We start from the raw sequence: 18,614 nt of genomic DNA, 5'->3' as shown, positions 1-18,614 counted from the left end.
AATTTTAGAATCGGCCATTGTTGACAAATGCATCATTTTAGAATAGAATAGAATATTCCAAACTCACCAGCTGAAGGGTTAATACAAGTGGGTGTCCATTCAGTCTTCGGCATGCATATCCCCCATTCATGGGCTCAGCAGAGCAGTCAGCCATAGTGACTCAGGATGTAGCTATGTGAGTCAAAGCCGGAAACATAATATATGATTTTTTTTGCGGCCTAAATTAACGAACCACTTAAATCACTCCTACGTTGAGTCTAAGAGTGGGGGCAAAAGAGGAAAGTGGAAGGAGATCAGAAGGAGGTGAGTGTGTGTGTGTGTGTGTGTGTGTGTGTGTGTGTGTGTGTGTGTGTGTGTGTGTGTGTGTGTGTGTGTGTGTGTTTCCAATGGCGGAGAGGGGGCTGGTTTCTGTGCATGTGTATCTGTCTGTCTGTCTCTCTGTGTATGTGTTTTTTGTTAGTATATGTGTATGTTCACACATAGGTGTGTGTGTGAGGGAAAGGAAGAAGAGATGTGCTGAATGTCGGTGCTTTCAGCAGAGACAGGGACATTTTTTCTGATGATGAAACCTGTAGCCTCTCCATGCTACACCTCCCCTTCCACTCCAGCAAAGGACAAACGTGCTGCTTTTTGCCTTTTTAGGTTACAGCTGAATAGCAGCAAATGCTTGGGACACGTTATTTTATATTTTAACATTCTCAGTTAAAATATGGTCAGCAAATGTGACAGAACCATAGGTCAACCACCAAACACAGTCCCTGAACAAACATAGAATTATTGCTTGGATAACAGATGATGTCAAACAGAAGAAAAGATAGTTTCTTTGGTGTTGTTTATTTTAGTTTTCTTTTACTCCACTGAGCAGGAACCATACATGAGAGGAGCGTGAGCTTTAGTGTGGAGCAGTATGTCATACTGTCCATACTGTGCAAAGATTGAACTCCTCCAGCTCCATAAGCATAATAATGACCTGTTTTACATTTCAGCTATTATATTTGGTCAGTCAAGTAGTCTTGTCAGTGATAGTGTGGAGTACATGAACATAAATAGTCATTGTTTAAGACCACCAGTGTCTTATTTCCATTCTGGTCCAATGGCTCAATCTTGTCTGGTTGAAATTTTGCAAATAAATATAAGGTTGGATAATTTATTACCTTTAGCATATACAAAAAAACAAGAATAACTTGCTTAATTTCACCTTAATCAATTTGAAACAGAAACATAAATATTCATATTAGTGGACTAAACAGTCCTTTCCAAAATACCTGAAAAAGCAGAGGCTTCAGCAGACGCGGACATAATCAGATTGATCTGACCATACCCACATTAGATTTAGCTTCTGCTGACTAGCCGTAGGAAAATCAGTGTTCTCCTGTTTCTTTGCTTGCCTGCCAGCCAGCCAGCCAGCCAGCCAGCCAGCCAGCGTCACTGCAGTGAAAGCATACAGCCTCACCGAGGGTTCTTATGACATAATCTAGTGCATGAGTACACACTTATGGACACAGCCAGCTTGCTAGCCTAGCAAGCTAGGATGGGTTTAAAAGGAAACCCTGTTTAACACATACAGTAAGTAAGGACTGTGTATGTGTTTTACCCCTAAAAACCCATTCTTTTGACAAGATATTAAATGGTGTGATTTTTTTGATATTTGATTCTTATTAGCAAACATATTGTGTTTGGATAGTAGGGTGAAGAGGTGGGGGCTGAGTAGCCCTGGTAGGTCTCAGCACACACAGCACAGTACAGGGCAGTGTACTACAGTAGTCTAGTATAATTCAGTTACTAAATGTGGGATTATGCTATTGTGCTATTGGAGATAAGGGTCCACAACCTTGTCTGAGACAAACAAATCAGATTTGACAAACATGTCAAAACCGTGCAATATGTTCTGGTGTGAAAATGAAATGGATATTCATTCAGTGAACATCCACGATCACTATAAATAAATATAAAGATGAGACTGTTTGGGGACAGCTGAAGACGGGGAGTTGGTTATGTCCCGGGTGTGGCGTTTGGAGCAAAATGGTGTATCATATGTATAAACAGTGGAGCATATATTGGTCTGAAAATGATATTGATTAATTTATGAAGCTGGGCGATGGCTGAAGCTGCTGTGGGTTGTGGTCGACTTATGAAGCTGGGCTCTGCAGTGTATCTCTCTCAGCCTTCTCACTCATACCCATCAGCTTCTTCTCAAGAAACAGACATCGCTACCTAGATTCTGGTTTTCATCTAGTTTTAAATGAGAGACATCTAGTTATGCAGCGCGGCTACTTCTCCGTGAAGCTATTTCATTCAGTCACTTATTTGCATTACAAATGATTGGGTACTCAGACAGAAACAAGTAGGACTGGGAATAATGCTTAGTTTTGTGTACATTTTAAAACAAGTAGGACTGAGAATAATGTTTAGTTTTGTGTACATTTAAAAACTGTTTGGAAGACTACATCAAGCAACCAAATACTTGCAGATGTGCCAAATATGCAGAACAGAATGTGTTGACATGGGAAAAGATGGATTGGACACATGTTAATTCTTAACCAACTGCAACATAACCATGGACATTATTGTGATGCCGTGAAGTCTTTAACTTCTCATTTCTTTGCTATGATATACTGTTTTAGCTATACCATTTGACTGGTACGATTTATTTGCTTTTTATTTTACCATTTTTGCTTTTTTTTAAATACATTACTGCCAATTACTTGTGTATCATAAAAACCATAGATGATGCAATATTTAAAGCAGCTTACAGCATCTGGCCTATGCTTTATTGATCAGCAATTTACATAACACCTTATGTTACAAATGCTGACCTCTCTTTATCTATCGGTGATCTATTGTGGTTGTTATAGTGATGATAGTTATAGTAGTGATGATTATGAAGGAATGGAAGATGGGTTCTAGTCCTCTTTGTCTTTGTGAGGGTAATCACACTACACCTTTACAGAGCCAAGGTTGATCACCTGATGTTTCCCTCAGTGCATGAAATATTTCCAGAATATTTCACTAAATACAGTATTACAAAACATGGCCAGAATTTAATTTACATTTAATGGAACACTCTGAAGGAAGCCTGACCTTTATCACTCATGTTGACATTGGTTTGGAAGCAAGGTTTGACCTCCATTCTCTGAGATTTCACTCAGTGAATGGAGGGGATGGTGGGGAGGGGATATGATTTCCAGTTGCTCTAACTAATTCTCCATGATCTCTCTCTAATATTGTAACTTTGACCTCTCCCTCTCTCTCTTTCTCTCTCTGTCTCTGTCTATGTGTTGCATAGATCTTCATGGATTATAAATAGAGTGCTCCGCACTGCATAATGAGAAGATGGCCGCCCCCCTGCTTGCACCTCCAGGACCCGACAGTTTCAAACCGTTCACAAAAGAGACTCTCATTAACATTGAGAAGCGCGTCGAGGATGAGAAAAAGAAAAAGCCTGTCAAGCCCCGCTCCGACAGCAGTCACCGCGATGACTCGGAGGAGAACGCCCCCAAGCCCAACCGTGATCTGGAGGCAGGGAAGAGCCTGCCCTTCATCTACGGGGACATCCCCAAAGGCCTTGTGGCCACGCCGCTGGAAGACTTTGACCCCTACTACCTGACCACCAAAGTGAGTAGGTGGGGTCGAAGGTCAGAGGGGAAAGGGGCGATGATGGTGTGATGGTTGCAGGTGCATGGATGGATGGCAGAGGCTGGTCGTGAATATTGATTTTTGTCACCCACGGTGTCTGACATTCACACACACATGCATACACACACATATACACACACACACACACACACTCTCTCTCTCTCTCACACATACAGGTCAAATCAAGTCAAGTCACATAGACACAATAATCTACGGCTTTCAAAATAATTGCCCTCAGCATCAGGACATCCAGGGCCTATGATGTCCTTTAATCACACATGCTCAGAGAGATAAGGCTCTTTTAAGTTGCTTTCTAGGTGTAAATGCTGCTGATGGTAAGGATCTTTCACAAAATGGTTACTTGTACTGCCTCAAGAGAGCTGTGACAGTATTTCAGGGCCACGGCTTTGCTCAATGCAGTGTGAATGTCTTCTTTTATCTGAAATGTCAATGTTATAATACAGCAATCTAAAATGTTATCAAATCTAACTGAACTGCTGGTTAAAAAAAATGACCTTATCCACAGACCAATTTTGACCTTAGTCTCAATTTAGAATACATACAACTCATGGCATTTATAATAATCTGAGCATTACTGTGCTCGAGTTTAAGTTGAATTTGTAGCACCCATGTTGGTGCTAACTGCTGTGTTAAATTAAGTGTTAGTAAGAGGTCCTGTTAGAGTCAGCTCTGTCATCCCTGCTGCAGAATCCCAGCCTGTCGTGAGGGCCTGTAATGTTTTTGGCCCCGTTCACCTTTGGCACCGGTGGCTCAGGTTACAACAGTACTGGTGCTCATCTGTGCCTGTGCTTGATGGTGGCAGCCCAGGCTACTGTGATACTGTGCTGACTGCTGACTGCTGAGTCCCACGGATGCATTAGGACTCCCTTAGGCTCCTATAAATGTGCTGAGTGTCTCTGTGGAAGAACTGCTGTCAAAGAATGTGTCCTCTTCTCACGGGGCCTGGGAGTGATGTGCGGCTGAGTGCATCTCCGTTTCTTTAGTTAACATGGAGGACCACTTATGATATGTTTAACATATGTTCATGATATGGAATTTATTATCTTTATTAATGTCACTGTTGTCAGTAACTTTGACAGCATGAGACTGATAACTGCTTGCAATGTTAACCGCTCTCTCTGTCTCTGTCTTTTTCTCTCTCCACAGACATTTGTAGTGCTAAACAAAGGGAAAACCCTCTTCAGATTCAGTGCCGCACCCTCGTTGTATATCTTTACTCCATTCAGTATTATAAGACGCATAGCAATTAAAATTTTGATACACTCATATCCTTTCAAAATACAAATTTGCAAATATCTGTTCAAGACTTCCTGCAACAGGATATGGATGATTATGCTCTCCTGTAACTGCCATGTGTACACAAGATGGTCCTGACAAAGCATCACAGCTGCTGAATGGTCTATGAAAACAGACCATATGGTGCTGAAGTAGTGACATCGTACGACTGATGCTAAATACAGTTGTTTCCAAATGTGAGATGTTACCATAGAGCCGCACCACCTAATGGAACCTTAGGCTTTGGCCTTGAACGCAAGGGTGGATTTTAAAAGAGGAACAACAACAAATGACAAACGAGTTGTGCACAGAACTCTAAAGTCTGACTAAAAAGGAGGATTATTTCCTGATCAGTATATTCCAGCTAACACCAGCTCTCATTGAGCAGTTCGCTGTGAAATAGCCCTGGTCTGGCTTTGGCACATGCTGTGAGTGTGTGTGTGTGTGTGTGTTTGTCTCTCAGACACACCCTGGCAGGATAGCATCTCCCTGATCATCAGCAGGCAACCCTCCATAAGGCTGTGAGAAAAAAATAAGATGCAGTAAAGGCACAAAGATCACCATCTATTATCTATATGTTACTTCTGTAATATTTCTACACAATATATTTACATATATACTGTATATACATAAACGTGATGTGGATTGTACGTGCTAAATGTTTTAAAGATCATCTAGATTTGAGCTTTTTCTTTGGCCCATGACGTTAGAATACGTTTTCTGAACCGTTTGCTGTTCTAACCAGAATCATTTTTATCATAGAAATTGCAATGATGAATCACTAATTGCTATTATGGTCAGACATGATCCTAAGTTATAAGGTCTTTGTGAAAGAATGAGGCATGGGCACAACAAATAATTATTCATGATTCTGTAATGCAGGTTGTAGGAACATTCTAAGAATGTATAAATCTTAAAACCAGAGACTAGTCAGGAAAATAAGAGAGAATAAGCTGTGAATTGGCAAGCCAGAAAAGGCCAAATTGAACTTACAAATTCTACATGTTTTTGAAACGTACACTTGTCCACTCCAAAAAGCTCCCTTAGCATTTTGCCTTATGCAACCTTCTTGTAGCAAATGAGGCGGCATACCAGAAAAACTGGGACAGGTGCTTGAAAACCGCAGACTCAGGCTGTGTCCAAAAGCCTTACTCACATATGGGAATTTGCCTGAGAGACAGATCAGGTGACTTTGTTCCACCTGGCAGTGGCCATGGCGACACACCAACCAATCAGGTGTGACTGGCAAGGCTTGATCACAAGCTGACAGAATTACAGAGGAGAAACAGCTGTATTTGTGAATCAGTGTAAAAAATCTGGCTTGACTGAGCAAGTGACTCCAAACTACATATGTGTACATCCAAATGGACACATACGCTTTATGTAAAATATAGCACAACTAGCATTTTCCATTTCTGTTGCAGGAGACCTTTCAAGTTGTTCAAACTGCATGAAGAGTGTGTGAGGTTGTTTGGACATGGAACATATGTGTATGTATGAATTGTGTTATGTTTGTGTGTGATGTGACAGATGAAGTAACAGACATTTCACTGCAACCAAGAGCTGTATATTGTAAAAGCTGTGTGTTTTATATCACTTTAACAGACCAAATGTGAGTTGGACGTAAAATTTGTGTCATGTGAGATAAGTAGGAGGTAGTAAGTGAGGCGATGCCCATTTAGAAGTGGATTATTTGAAAGGTTTGAACAAAAACAATAGAACTTACCTCAGAAGACCATACCTGAAGGACACCCAGGAAACAAAGAGCTTGTCCCTATCAGCTGCTCATGCTTCCAGGTGTCATAAACCAGACCACAGCCATTTAAGAGAGGAAGACACATCCAGTAGCTGTGCATTAATTACTCCTGGTACTTATGTGAGGATTTCCAGTCTGACTTGATACATTTTCTGTGTTTGTAGTTTGCTGTGGTGCTCAGATTGGTTTCAGTGATTTAGCTATACTGAACAATACCTAGATACATATATATAGATAGATTACACTTAGCTACACTGACCTATAGCTATATATATATGATATATATATATATATATACTGTATATTTAATTTAGCTATACTGATACTTAGCTCTACTGTCATGTGCCACGAACATGTCACCTCAGATTCGAACCTACACAGCACTTCCTCACAAATCATCAGCTGTCATTGCAGAGCCCAGAACGTTGATTAAAACTTAGCCTACTTGAACTATTTAAAACTGAGCCATGTAATACACAAATCTTTCAGCAAGTCATAATTGAATAATAATTATAATTATAATTATAATAGATAATTCACCCCGGCCATTGAATGAAGCCATACGAGTAGGTAAATTAGGAAACTGAAACATGAAATAGATTTACACAGAGAATTCCAGCCTGAAGCCACCAGGCCTTGTGATCTAGATTGTGTGTTGAGTGTGTGTGTGTGCTGAGGCTACTCTGTCTTTCCTTAACTCCCTCCCTACATTATTCAGCATGATCATTATGTGTACTATTTTGACAAACTGCGTATTCATGACATTTAGCAATCCACCTGAGTGGTCCAAAACAATGGAGTAAGTAGTTCTCTTCTTCCATTTTGAAAACTAAGTGATTCATTTTGTATATAAATGTAGGTTTATGTAGTCTCCTTCCTCTCCCTGTTTTGAAAGCTAAATTCTTCATTCTGCATACAAACATATGTGCATGTATATCTGAGTAGAGAAACTGATAATTTGTCCAAATTCTTAATTTTGAAAACATATGTATGTGTATGTTGTATATGTTGTGTGTGTTTGAGTTAGTTCTGCAGATGAATAACATGCTTCTGCTTGCACAGGTATGTTTTCACTGGAATCTACACCTTTGAGTCTCTGACTAAGATTGTGTCCAGAGGCTTCTGCATAGATGGTTGGACCTTCCTCCGAGACGCCTGGAACTGGCTGGACTTCATGGTCATATCCATGGCGTGAGTTTCACACACACGTACACACATCGATGGTTCCACACATATCTGTATGGAACATGTCTGTCCCTTTATTTGACAAAGTCACTGATGATCAATTTAGAGGGACAATTCTGTAATTTTGTAATGTTTGTATTCTGTTTCTTGCAACCAAAAGAGTTTGCCACAGATATATCAGGAATTGTGAACTAAACAAACAAATGACAATTTTAGCACATTTTGTGTGGTGGAATTATTGTTAAGACTGATTTAGAGAATATTTGGAGTTATATGGTTATGTCATATTTGCTTATAATGTTTTAGGGAACAGGAATATAATTCAATTAACAAATTACTTGATCATACCACTTAATGTGGGAGGTTTGTATAATGGTTGTAACCACCAAAAGGGTGAAATTTCAACAGGATCTAACCCAACAATATGCTGCAGAATGACCACTTTGTCAGATGGTAGAAAAAGTGATTCTCACAGTTTTAAAACTGTAAATTTGATGTTGCAAGATAAGACTGTAGCTATTGAAGTATGTTGTATGTACATTTACATGAAATGTAAACAAACCTCACAAATCGACACACATACACACTCACCAACTCAAACATACACACAAATCACATAAATATTTACATAATGCAGTATTTATACTGTCCACTTAAAACTTTAGGTAGTGATACATAAGAACCGATCATACTACTTCTTTTATATAGCTCACAACACGTAGGATATCATAGACATCATTTGTGTGTATGTATCTTGAGATTACACACCTATACATTTGAAAATCAACCCTATAGACCCCAATCAGCTGCAAGTGGACTCTGAGTGAAGCTTTTGTGCCTGTGTGCATCGCTTAATGCACTATGGAGATGTGCTGAGTCAAGAGCGAGGGTCCAGTTACTCCAGTCCTGAGTTGAACTTACATCATCAGCCTTTTATCAGAGTATCACTACAAGTGTGGAATGTGTTATGCATGCCTAACATCTTTTCAGTTTTTAACATGACTTCCTCCCATGACAAATAATATTTTGAGTGTAATGGGTGTGTTATTGTCTTAAATTAAAATGTAATTATCATTAAAAAATAAAGGCATATAGGGCGTAGGCTGAGTCTAATTCATCTCTCCACTCCCCCACCAATCAATACTTAGACTCCATTCTCAAACGGCCATCAATCCATCCCTTCCACTCACCGCCCTCTTCTTCAGACCCTACAACCTCCCAACACTATTTAAGGAAAAGCAAGAATGGAGGACAGAATTAAAAAGAAGAGAGTGAAAGAGGAGAGAGTGAAAGAGGAGAGAGAGAAAGAGGAAAGAGAGAAAGAGGAAAGAGAGAAAGAGATACCCAAATAGATACACATCCAAAATATGGAAAACTGCAGAAGGAAGTGCTCTTTTGCCCACAGACTTCCTTGATGTATTCCGAACGTGTTAGCATGTGGTAACTCACCCCTGCTGAATTCATGCACAAATTTGCTTGAAAATACACACGAATAGGGTTTCTGTCCGTAGAGAATAGGAGAGTGGCATATATATATATATATATATATATATATATATATATAATTTTCTAGAGAGGTTTTGCCATTTTGCCTTTAGGAGGAGGACTTTATTGCTAGTGCCTTTTGCTTAAACTATTATTTATTGATTTAGAATTTTCTGTTTTTTTAACTGACATAATCAATCCCCCACCCCCTCCCCAATTCTCAGATCTCTCAAAACCAACCAGGCTGTCAAACAAGGACAGGACATTTAAGGTGTGTCTATAATGCCACATACAAAATGGAAGACTTGAAAGCGTACTTCAGTGCTCGTCCAGATTTAGACTGTGCTCTTGCTCTCTGCTGCCTCAGCCAGTAGCAGTAGACCACAGCAGTCTGCCATGTTTTGCATTAGTGGGAATTCAGCAATGTTTAGAACCTTAGAAAAGATTCTGAAATATTTTTTGAGATGATTTCAATTAGTCAGCATACATTTTAGATCATTCAAAACTAATAGATATTACTTGTATTAATTTCACACAAAAAATAGCAAACACAGAAGTACACAGCTTTGTTTAAAAAGTATTTGAAGCAATTCGAAATGTACATTTGTACAGATTTTGTAAACATTTATTTTTTGTTTGTGAATAATCATACTAATGCAAGACTGTAAGGGCTGTAACATGCTCTGTAACAAGTTAGCGTTAGCAATTAAAACACAAGCACAGCAAGGATCATTTGTTACTTTGCGCTCTCTGTGGTGTGGTAACCGGGGAACATCATGCCACTGCTTGTCATTTGATTTGAATTGCTTGTGACACACTTGTTTCACACATTTTAAATAGAAGTAAATCGTCCTGTTGCGTGGAATGTACCTACAATCATTTGGTCATCACTGGTAGACTTGACTCATTCCATGTTAAATATTGACTTGGTAATCAAGATATTTTGCTGACAGTGACCAGCGCTAGCAGAATTGACCGGCTTAAACTTGATTTAGGTTTAATTGAACTGCATTATGTTCATTTGTTTTATCACCTTAGGGTTAATTGTGCCAACAACATGAAAAATAACATAAATATATAATAATTTATTACAAATATTTAGCCAATTTACATTTTTCATGTGCTCCCCAACTGATCAAAAACGTAATACCCCCAAAAAATTGTTATATAAGTCTTCCCCCATGGCTAAACACACAGACGCACGTCATGAGGAGAGACCCCTATGTCATCTGTGGGTCCACCGACTGTATTTCTCTGTTTTCTGTACAAGTATCTTTCTTCCTCTCCAACTGTAACCATCGCTGTGGATCATTCCTGCCAGTGCATCACTCGGTTTGTTAAACTAGGCATATTTTCTCAAAACACGCAGGGCACTGGCAGCTCTATGGCAGAGAACTATTTCTGTTACTCCCAAGAGAGTCAGGGATGCCCCTTCTTGTTCCTCTCACCTCCTCCCTTCTCTTCTCCTCCTCTTGGTTTCTCACCTCTGGCTTTGCAGTTGTGTGTTATTCCTGCCTTGTGGTGTTGTGCTCTATTGCGGTGCTGTACATGAGTTGGTTTGTGTATGTATGTATGTATGTGTAGTGTGTGTGTGTGTGTGTGTGTGTGTGTGTGTGTGTGTGTGTGTGTGTGTGTGTGTGTGTGTGTGTGTGTGTGTGTGTGTGTGTGTGTGTGTGTATAGAATGTGTGTGTGTGTTTTTGTGTGTGTTGTGTCGTGATTGTTCTGTGTGTGTGATCCTCCCTTGTTTCAGATATGTAACAGAGTTTGTGGACCTGGGGAATGTGTCCGCGCTGAGAACATTCAGGGTTCTGCGAGCTCTGAAAACTATTTCTGTGATTCCAGGTGAGACCTGCTTAAACTCGAAGGCTGACTGGCTTCATGTGTGCTTCCTAAGGCTTCTATTCGAAACGGGATGCCATGGAAACAGTGCTTTAATTTGCGTTTGTGTTACTGCACTCAAAAATGGTGATGACACATTTTTGATAGGCTTTGCAGTCTACTCCCTTTATGCATCAATGTAAAACACCAAGTTTTCAAAACAGATAAAAAAAATGCATGTTTTTGTCACTACCTTTCCAGTGTAATGTAGGCTGGAAAGGTCCTATCACTCCTCACACAGGACAGCCTTTTTGTTGTGTTTCATCAGTATATTAAGATGTTTTGTGGATTGGCAAGTCAAAGATTTCACGCTAAACTCTTGTTTTCAGCTAATATTTTGCTATGCATTGGTGTGAACTATTGTATGTCTGAAGCACATTGTTACAGAGTGCACACAAGTTTTTCTGGAACACAAACAATAATTAAATTGTAGTGGCACCTCATAGTGGCTCATCCTAGCCCATCTACCTTACTTATCACACTTAGTTAACTGTCTAGTCATCAAGCAAATTACATAAAGTTAAGCAGTAACTCTTGGTATTCTTAAAAGACCTCCCCATTTACACAATGCACCCTAATTGGCCTAACTCTGTAAGGTAAATAACTCATCTAATTACAAACTTCAATGACAGCTAGTCTAGTGTCCTTACAAGTCCTTACATGCATTCACTTTAGCGTCCAAGTTAATTGATAGAAAGGTTAGTAGGCAATAGCAGGTTTAGTTATTGAAAGAAAGGTTAGTTGTCGATCGAAAGGTTAATCAACAGAAAGGTTAGTAGTCGATAGAGAGGTTAATCAATAGAAAGGCTAGTAGTAAATAGAGAGGTTAATCAATAGAAAGGCTAGTTGTCGATAGAGAGGTTAGTTGTGGATAGAATGTTCTGGCCACCGATGTGACACTTACCCACCAAGTTTCACTTTTCACCAGTTTGTACTAAAATGGTCTTTCGTGTTCTCATTCAGTTCTCAGGGTGTGGCATCGCTGAGGAGCTCTGCTTGAGCTCCCAAATGTCCCTTCTGCATACCCTATATCTGTTGGAGCTACTACTGCTATTGCAAGAGTGGCTATAATGCTTCACTTTGAAAGCTCTAAGTGTTCTACTCATCAATTCAGACTTGGAACGTGTGGAACTTCATCAGCCCTTTCAGCGTTCTTGTTTTTCTTGCTGGCAGATCAGTTTTGCGTTACAGGATTGCCTCAAATGTCTTAAATCTCTTACAGCTGAGCTGCTGTTTCTGGTAGAATAGCTTCTGTCATGATATGATACCTCAATACCTACTAACTTATACCTATTCCAACAGCAATATTTACCTAGTGCAGACTCCAGATGTAGCATTCTGTAGCTTTAGTATCTACACACTTGAACATCAAATCATGTTTTTCCAAACAAAGTTCAGGAGGAGCCCATAGGGATGATTGACAGCCATCACTCACCCCACTTCCGCTTTCTACGAGACTTAAAACCTCCTTCCCTGTCCACCATGTCATGCATTCTGGCATAGCAAAGTATCCCACCTCCTCCCCATTCTTCTCCTTTTCACTAGTTGCTTTAAGCTCACATTACCCCTTATTCATAGGGGCAGTCAGGGGACATCGCTCACACACAGTCTCTGCTATAGGCATCTTAAGATCACGACCAGCTACCAAGCCAAACATGCTTATTACCAGCGCTCCACGTCAAGCATTCCGATGGGCGAACTAGAGAAATATACTGTTAGTGTTATACACATTCAAAGTTTTTTCCCCCATTCTCAAGAACTAATTCATTCATGAATGTGCACCAAAGAAAAAACAACTGTCCAAGACCCTGCTTTAGTTCTTATATAGTTCTTATATCCCTTCCTTCAGGCCACCATGCTGCTTCCTGCTCTTGGAGGAGTGAGGTGCCAAAATGTGCCTGGTTCATGTAATTTTTGAGTGCATAAAGTTTCTGTTCATAATTGTCTTTCTTGCCTTAGATGAACTACTGAAATACTCAACTGAGCACAACTAATCAGCTTCTCTCTCTTGGTGGATTGCATGGTGTTCCATTCCACCAATTTCACCAGAAAAACTGTATATTCTGCTGAATTTGAAGAAGTTGCAATAACTGCTGCTGAATTTTGGATAAGGTTCATTATCTTTTCCTGCACTTGAGACTTTTCATTCAGTCTCAGTCAAGATTCTTCACCTCCAAGATGCACACCTCCACTGAGGTATCTGATTCTCAGCCATTGGTAGAATTCATTAATTCACGCTGTATCTGTTCTACGCCTCCAGAAGATCACGTTGAAAAGCATTGTCTCTCTTTCCCCTTGCTGTTGTGTTCTATACTGCAACCTGGAGCGTTCAATCTTTGTGGAGCAGCGTTTCTTAAAGTGCTTTCCGCGCCGTGTTTATGGGAGTTTTTCACAGGAGTCCTGCTTAGACGATTGTCTTTGGCCACCGTTTTCACCATCTTTACTCTACAATTTCTTGTTTTGTAGCTTCTCCTTAAGTTTTTATTCCTGACAAACTGATAACTCGTTCCATGGCAAGGTTATTTTCTCACTTGCATCCTGATAGAGATAATACTCTATTTTAGTGTAATGTAGTATAGTATAGTATAGTATAGTACAGTATAGTATAGTATTGTATTGTGTAGCATAGTGTGGTATGTTATAGTATAGTATAATTGCTGCTCATGTAACCCTCATGTGAGCTCAGTATTCTGCCACTGCAATGGGATAGTATGTGAACACTGGATATATTATCTAGTATCTCCTGAATGATGTTCTTCAATGGGAATAACGCGATGAAGACAGTTATTGTTGATAATTTAGTGAAATACACATACAGTACAATGACAATACAACTCCTGTCATCTTCTTGGTGTCTTCTTAGTGTTCAGATGCTCTTACATATTTAGGTTCTGCTCCTAAAAGCAGTTACTGTCGTGCACATAGATTAACTTAGCCAACAGCTAACTCAAGAGTTAATACAGACACTAGGACAGTGTAGACTAGAGGTATCCCCAGTTGACCAGTCCTATTGCAGAAGCAATCCAACATTTCGATTTAGCCCACTTCAAAGCTAACTCTTAGCCATAGTCTTTTCTTGTGGGCTATGCATCATGTGTTTAGTAAGACTGCCAAGCCTAGTGTATGATATCATTCTGCTGCATGCTGCTTCTCACACACAAACACATACATACACACAGAGAGAGAGAGAGCGAGAGACATGTGCCTCATTGGTAGTTTATACTTGTTTATCTAGCTTACCCCTGGAGGTTAATAGATATTCTGAGCCAAAACTGATGAAAGTCACACTGTATCTGTGTTAACTCTCTCTCACACACACACTGTCACACATAATCGTGCACACACACACACACACACACACACACACACACACACACACACACTTGTGCACACACAAGCAGAAAACGTGGCCTTCTGCTATTGTGCTTCGACTCAGTGAAACACTAGCAGGTCAGGTTAGAGGACAGTGGATAAGGATGGTTAGGAGGATAGGTTCTCAGTGAGAATTGGTACTTTGCAGAAGCACTGATCGTGGAGAATTTAGCACTCCTGAAAGCACATATGTCAGACAGAACACTGCATTTGCTTTAGGACATGCACAATAAACATAATGGAAACGTCATCATTCCTATGGCAGTCCAGCCGACGAAGGGGATGACAATGACAATGATGATAATGATGACGATGATGATGTCTTCAGCCTTGGTGTTTAAATGGCCTGCATGCGGTAAAGCCTTATTCCTCACCGCCCTCCCCTCCCCCTCCCACTCTCTTTCTCCGTTTCTGTCCTCTCCATACTCCTCCTCCTTCTCTCCTCTGCTCCCTCCTTCCTGCTCCTGCTGCTGCTGCTGTTGCTGCTGTTCTTTCTGCCTATTTCATCTGCACTTCTGTAGATGGAGGGTTTGCTCTCATAAACCAAGCTTACGATCGTGAGATGAGTGTTTGTGAAGAGGTGAGGCTCCTCTCTGTCCTGCCCGCTGCAGACGCTCACTGGCATTACAACTCTGCAGTGTCCGTTTTAAAGGTGCAGTGCGTAGCTTCTACTGTAATAAAATTGCTTCTGAATAGTGATGCGGTACAGAAGTTATGATAAAGGCCAATGATTCACAGTATTCCTGTGCATTCTATACCCTCTTGGTCTGTTTCAGGTGTTTTATTGTAATTGTTTACATTTTTCAAGCCCTGAGGAAAAATATGTAAATGACTGCATATAAAATACCCAAAACAAAGACACAAGATGATTGGAGTGTACAGCAGTATTGAGAAATACACTCTTTCTTTGCCATACCTTTGGAATTGCATCACTGTTGTTTGTACAGAAGCATTTTTAATTATTTGACAGCAGAACTAGCTCCTGCACCTCTAACATGGGGTGTGCAGACGGACGTCGGATCAGACGGACAAGAGGCTCATCATCGTACACCAGCCTGATCTGACACCAACAGACTGTTGCCGACTTTGGTCCAGATCAGGGCTGGATTCAGGCTGGGTTCAGGCCAAACCTGGCCCAGACTCCCACCTCAGAGTCCGCTGCAGTCTGGGTGTGTCCGCGTGGATTGTTTGTGCATGTGTTTGCATAAGATCCTGGTAAGCTAGAGGATTGCGAGGAAGTCGGAGAGCATGTCCGAGTTAACGACTGACGTTTATTTTGAATTCAGTGGTCTCTCTGTCCGAGAGGGTGTCACGCTACACATTACACAGACAAGGAGTCGCCGGTGGTGACAAATCATAGGAAACCCGTGTGACTACTCACAGCTATATACCATGCATTGCTTTGCATGTATTCCAGAGACAAAATTTAGGGGGGAAAAACAGCTTTAGGCTGCACTTAAAATTGTTGGTTCAGTGAAAAAATTGCTGAAAAAGACACGAAGATATGCAAGTGGGAGCACTTCACTTTATACAATGTATGCACTTACTTAAATAGATTAATTTACTGGAATCTAGATCTAGCAAGTAGAGGCTGTATCTTCTACTTGTTGTTTTTAAAAGGGGGAACAAGCACGTTTAAGGGATCACCTTTGTTACAACGCTATATGAGTGTGTGTGTGTGTGTGTGTGTTTTTTTTGGGGGGGGAGGGATTCGAAACGGGATGGGAAGAAACTACTGTTCTGGGGGGTGAGAGGAATGTGTGTACCTTATTGTATTTTTATTTTCTTGATTTCATACGTTAACTACATATTTCAGGCTAAGACAAGTAAATTGTGGGAAATGCCATTAGGGGTGGTGTGTGTGTGTCTGCATGTGTGTGTGTGAGAGAGTCAGAGAGAACAATTGAAAGAAAGAAACTAGACGTGTGTGTTGGTATTAAGGGTTTGGTTTCTGTGTATATTTTCCTAGCTTGATGAGTTTAAAACAGGCTACCTGGAACCTTCTCACCACTCCTCCAGTCACACAACTTCACATTCATATTTCTGTGGAAACTGGTTTGCACTAAAGCATACATACACTATAATTTGATAATATATAGAACCCCTCAAATTCTCAAATTTGTATTGAGAGTTTACAGTAGTTTTTAGTATGCACTGTGTGTGAGAGAGTTTATTTATGTGTGTGTGTGTGTGTGTGTGCATGAGTATACACACAAACTATGCCTCCCTGTATCGATCTACGTGGGTGTTAAGTGTACCCCTGCCTTTTTTGCATGTAATGTGTATGTGTGTGTGTGTGTGTCTGTGTGTTTGTATGTCATATGCGGCTGTGTGTGTGTGTGTTTGTATGTGATGTGTGTGTGTGTGCGTGTGTGTGTGTGTTTGTGTTAAACAGGCCTGAAGACCATTGTGGGCGCTCTGGTCCAGTCAGTGAAGAAGCTATCAGATGTGATGATCCTGACAGTGTTCTGCCTGAGTGTGTTTGCGCTGATTGCCCTCCAGCTCTTCATGGGGAACCTGCGGCACAAGTGTGTATACTGGCCCATCAACACAAACGACTCCTTCCTGGCCAACGGCAGCCGCGGCTTTGACTGGAAGGAGTATATCATGAATGAAAGTGAGTCACCTCACTGAGACAGATACGATATGCAAAACACACACACACACACACACACACCTTTACATCTGCATGCACACACACATACTCATATACTATATATATAAATTAACAAATAGTGGCGTACATACAGGCACAATAATATAACATAACGTAAACATATAAACACAAACACACAAATATAAACAGGCTGCAGAGGTTTGTGTTGCTCATCTTAGTTTAGTCAGACAGCAACATTCTTCGTCTGTGTAATTGGAGAATTCTGACTGTGTATTACAGGCAGTTTATTTGACCTGTAGTCTGCAGAGTCTTTTGGAGGTTTTGTGTTGTGTTTGCCCATACATGTGAACTAACACAGAGACCTGCCCTTTGCATTGCAGCTAATTTCTACTTCCTGCCGAACCAGATAGATGCACTGCTCTGTGGAAACAGCTCTGACTCAGGGTGAGTCGATAATGCTGAGCTCATCATTAAGGCTCTGCTTCCCAGCATGCAGACACAAAGGAAGCCATTATGGTTTTTTTATGGGATGCTCATCTCTCTCTCTCTCTCTCTCTCTCTCTCTCTCTCTCTCTCTCTCTCTCTGTGTGTTTGTGTGCGTGCGTGTGTGTGTGTTTGTGTGTGTGTGTGTGTGTGTGTGTGTGTGTGTGTGTGTGTGTGTGCGTCACTCCAGGCGGTGTCCTGAGGGGTACACCTGCATGAAAGCCGGAAAGAATCCTAACTATGACTACACAAGCTTCGACTCCTTTGGCTGGGCGTTCCTGGCCCTGTTCAGACTCATGACCCAGGACTTCTGGGAAAACCTCTACCAGCTGGTCAGTCGTCGTCCGTCCCCCCCTCCCCCCCACAACCACCAGCACTGCCATCTCTCAGATAGCAGCCAACTTTTTCTTTCATTGTAAAAGTAGTGATTCCTGCTGCACATATCAGCTATTATACACAAGTGAGGCCATCAGACGTCTGCCGCATTAGCTTTGGCCATAACCCAAGTGAATTGAAAGTATAAAAGGTGCTAAATATATGGAGAATATTGTTATCATTACCACATTTACATTTTTCTCCCATCCCTGTGGTTGCTCTTTCAGACACTCCGCGCCGCAGGGAAGACGTACATGCTTTTCTTCGTGCTGGTGATCTTTGTGGGCTCCTTCTACCTGGTGAATCTGATCCTGGCTGTGGTGGCCATGGCCTATGAGGAACAGAACCAGGCTACCATTGAAGAGGCTGAGCAGAAGGAGGCTGAGTTTAAGGCTATGCTGGAGGAGCTCAAGAAACAGCAGGATGATGCACAGGTACACAACTATTGATAAATAACTTGTTAGTAAATAGTGCCAGTAACTGGGGAACTAGATATAGTGTATGTACACAGCTTGAAAAGCAAATACAGT

General features: G+C 40.9%; 1 protein-coding gene across 4 annotated transcripts in view; it reads left to right on the top strand.

Annotated features, from left to right (window-relative positions):
• scn8ab (sodium channel, voltage gated, type VIII, alpha subunit b) overlaps nucleotides 1-18,614 on the top strand; it is a 49,842-nt gene that overhangs the window by 5,257 nt on the left and 25,971 nt on the right. For all 4 annotated transcript variants that reach the window (XM_031568075.2, XM_012824838.3, XM_031568077.2 and 1 more), the window contains exons 2-10: nucleotides 3,287-3,615; nucleotides 4,804-4,922; nucleotides 7,398-7,487; nucleotides 7,751-7,879; nucleotides 11,110-11,201; nucleotides 17,005-17,226; nucleotides 17,607-17,670; nucleotides 17,900-18,041; nucleotides 18,312-18,518. In XM_031568075.2, the coding sequence (XP_031423935.1) occupies nucleotides 3,334-3,615; nucleotides 4,804-4,922; nucleotides 7,398-7,487; nucleotides 7,751-7,879; nucleotides 11,110-11,201; nucleotides 17,005-17,226; nucleotides 17,607-17,670; nucleotides 17,900-18,041; nucleotides 18,312-18,518 (1,347 nt within the window). In that variant the 5' untranslated portion in view covers nucleotides 3,287-3,333. The remainder of the gene's footprint in view (nucleotides 1-3,286; nucleotides 3,616-4,803; nucleotides 4,923-7,397; nucleotides 7,488-7,750; nucleotides 7,880-11,109; nucleotides 11,202-17,004; nucleotides 17,227-17,606; nucleotides 17,671-17,899; nucleotides 18,042-18,311; nucleotides 18,519-18,614) is intronic.

This window comes from Clupea harengus, chromosome 5 (assembly GCF_900700415.2).
Source record: "Clupea harengus chromosome 5, Ch_v2.0.2, whole genome shotgun sequence".
Classification (NCBI taxonomy): Eukaryota; Metazoa; Chordata; class Actinopteri; order Clupeiformes; family Clupeidae; genus Clupea; species Clupea harengus.
Note: the sequence above shows the minus strand (reverse complement) of the source record. Positions and strands in the feature narration are given on the sequence as shown.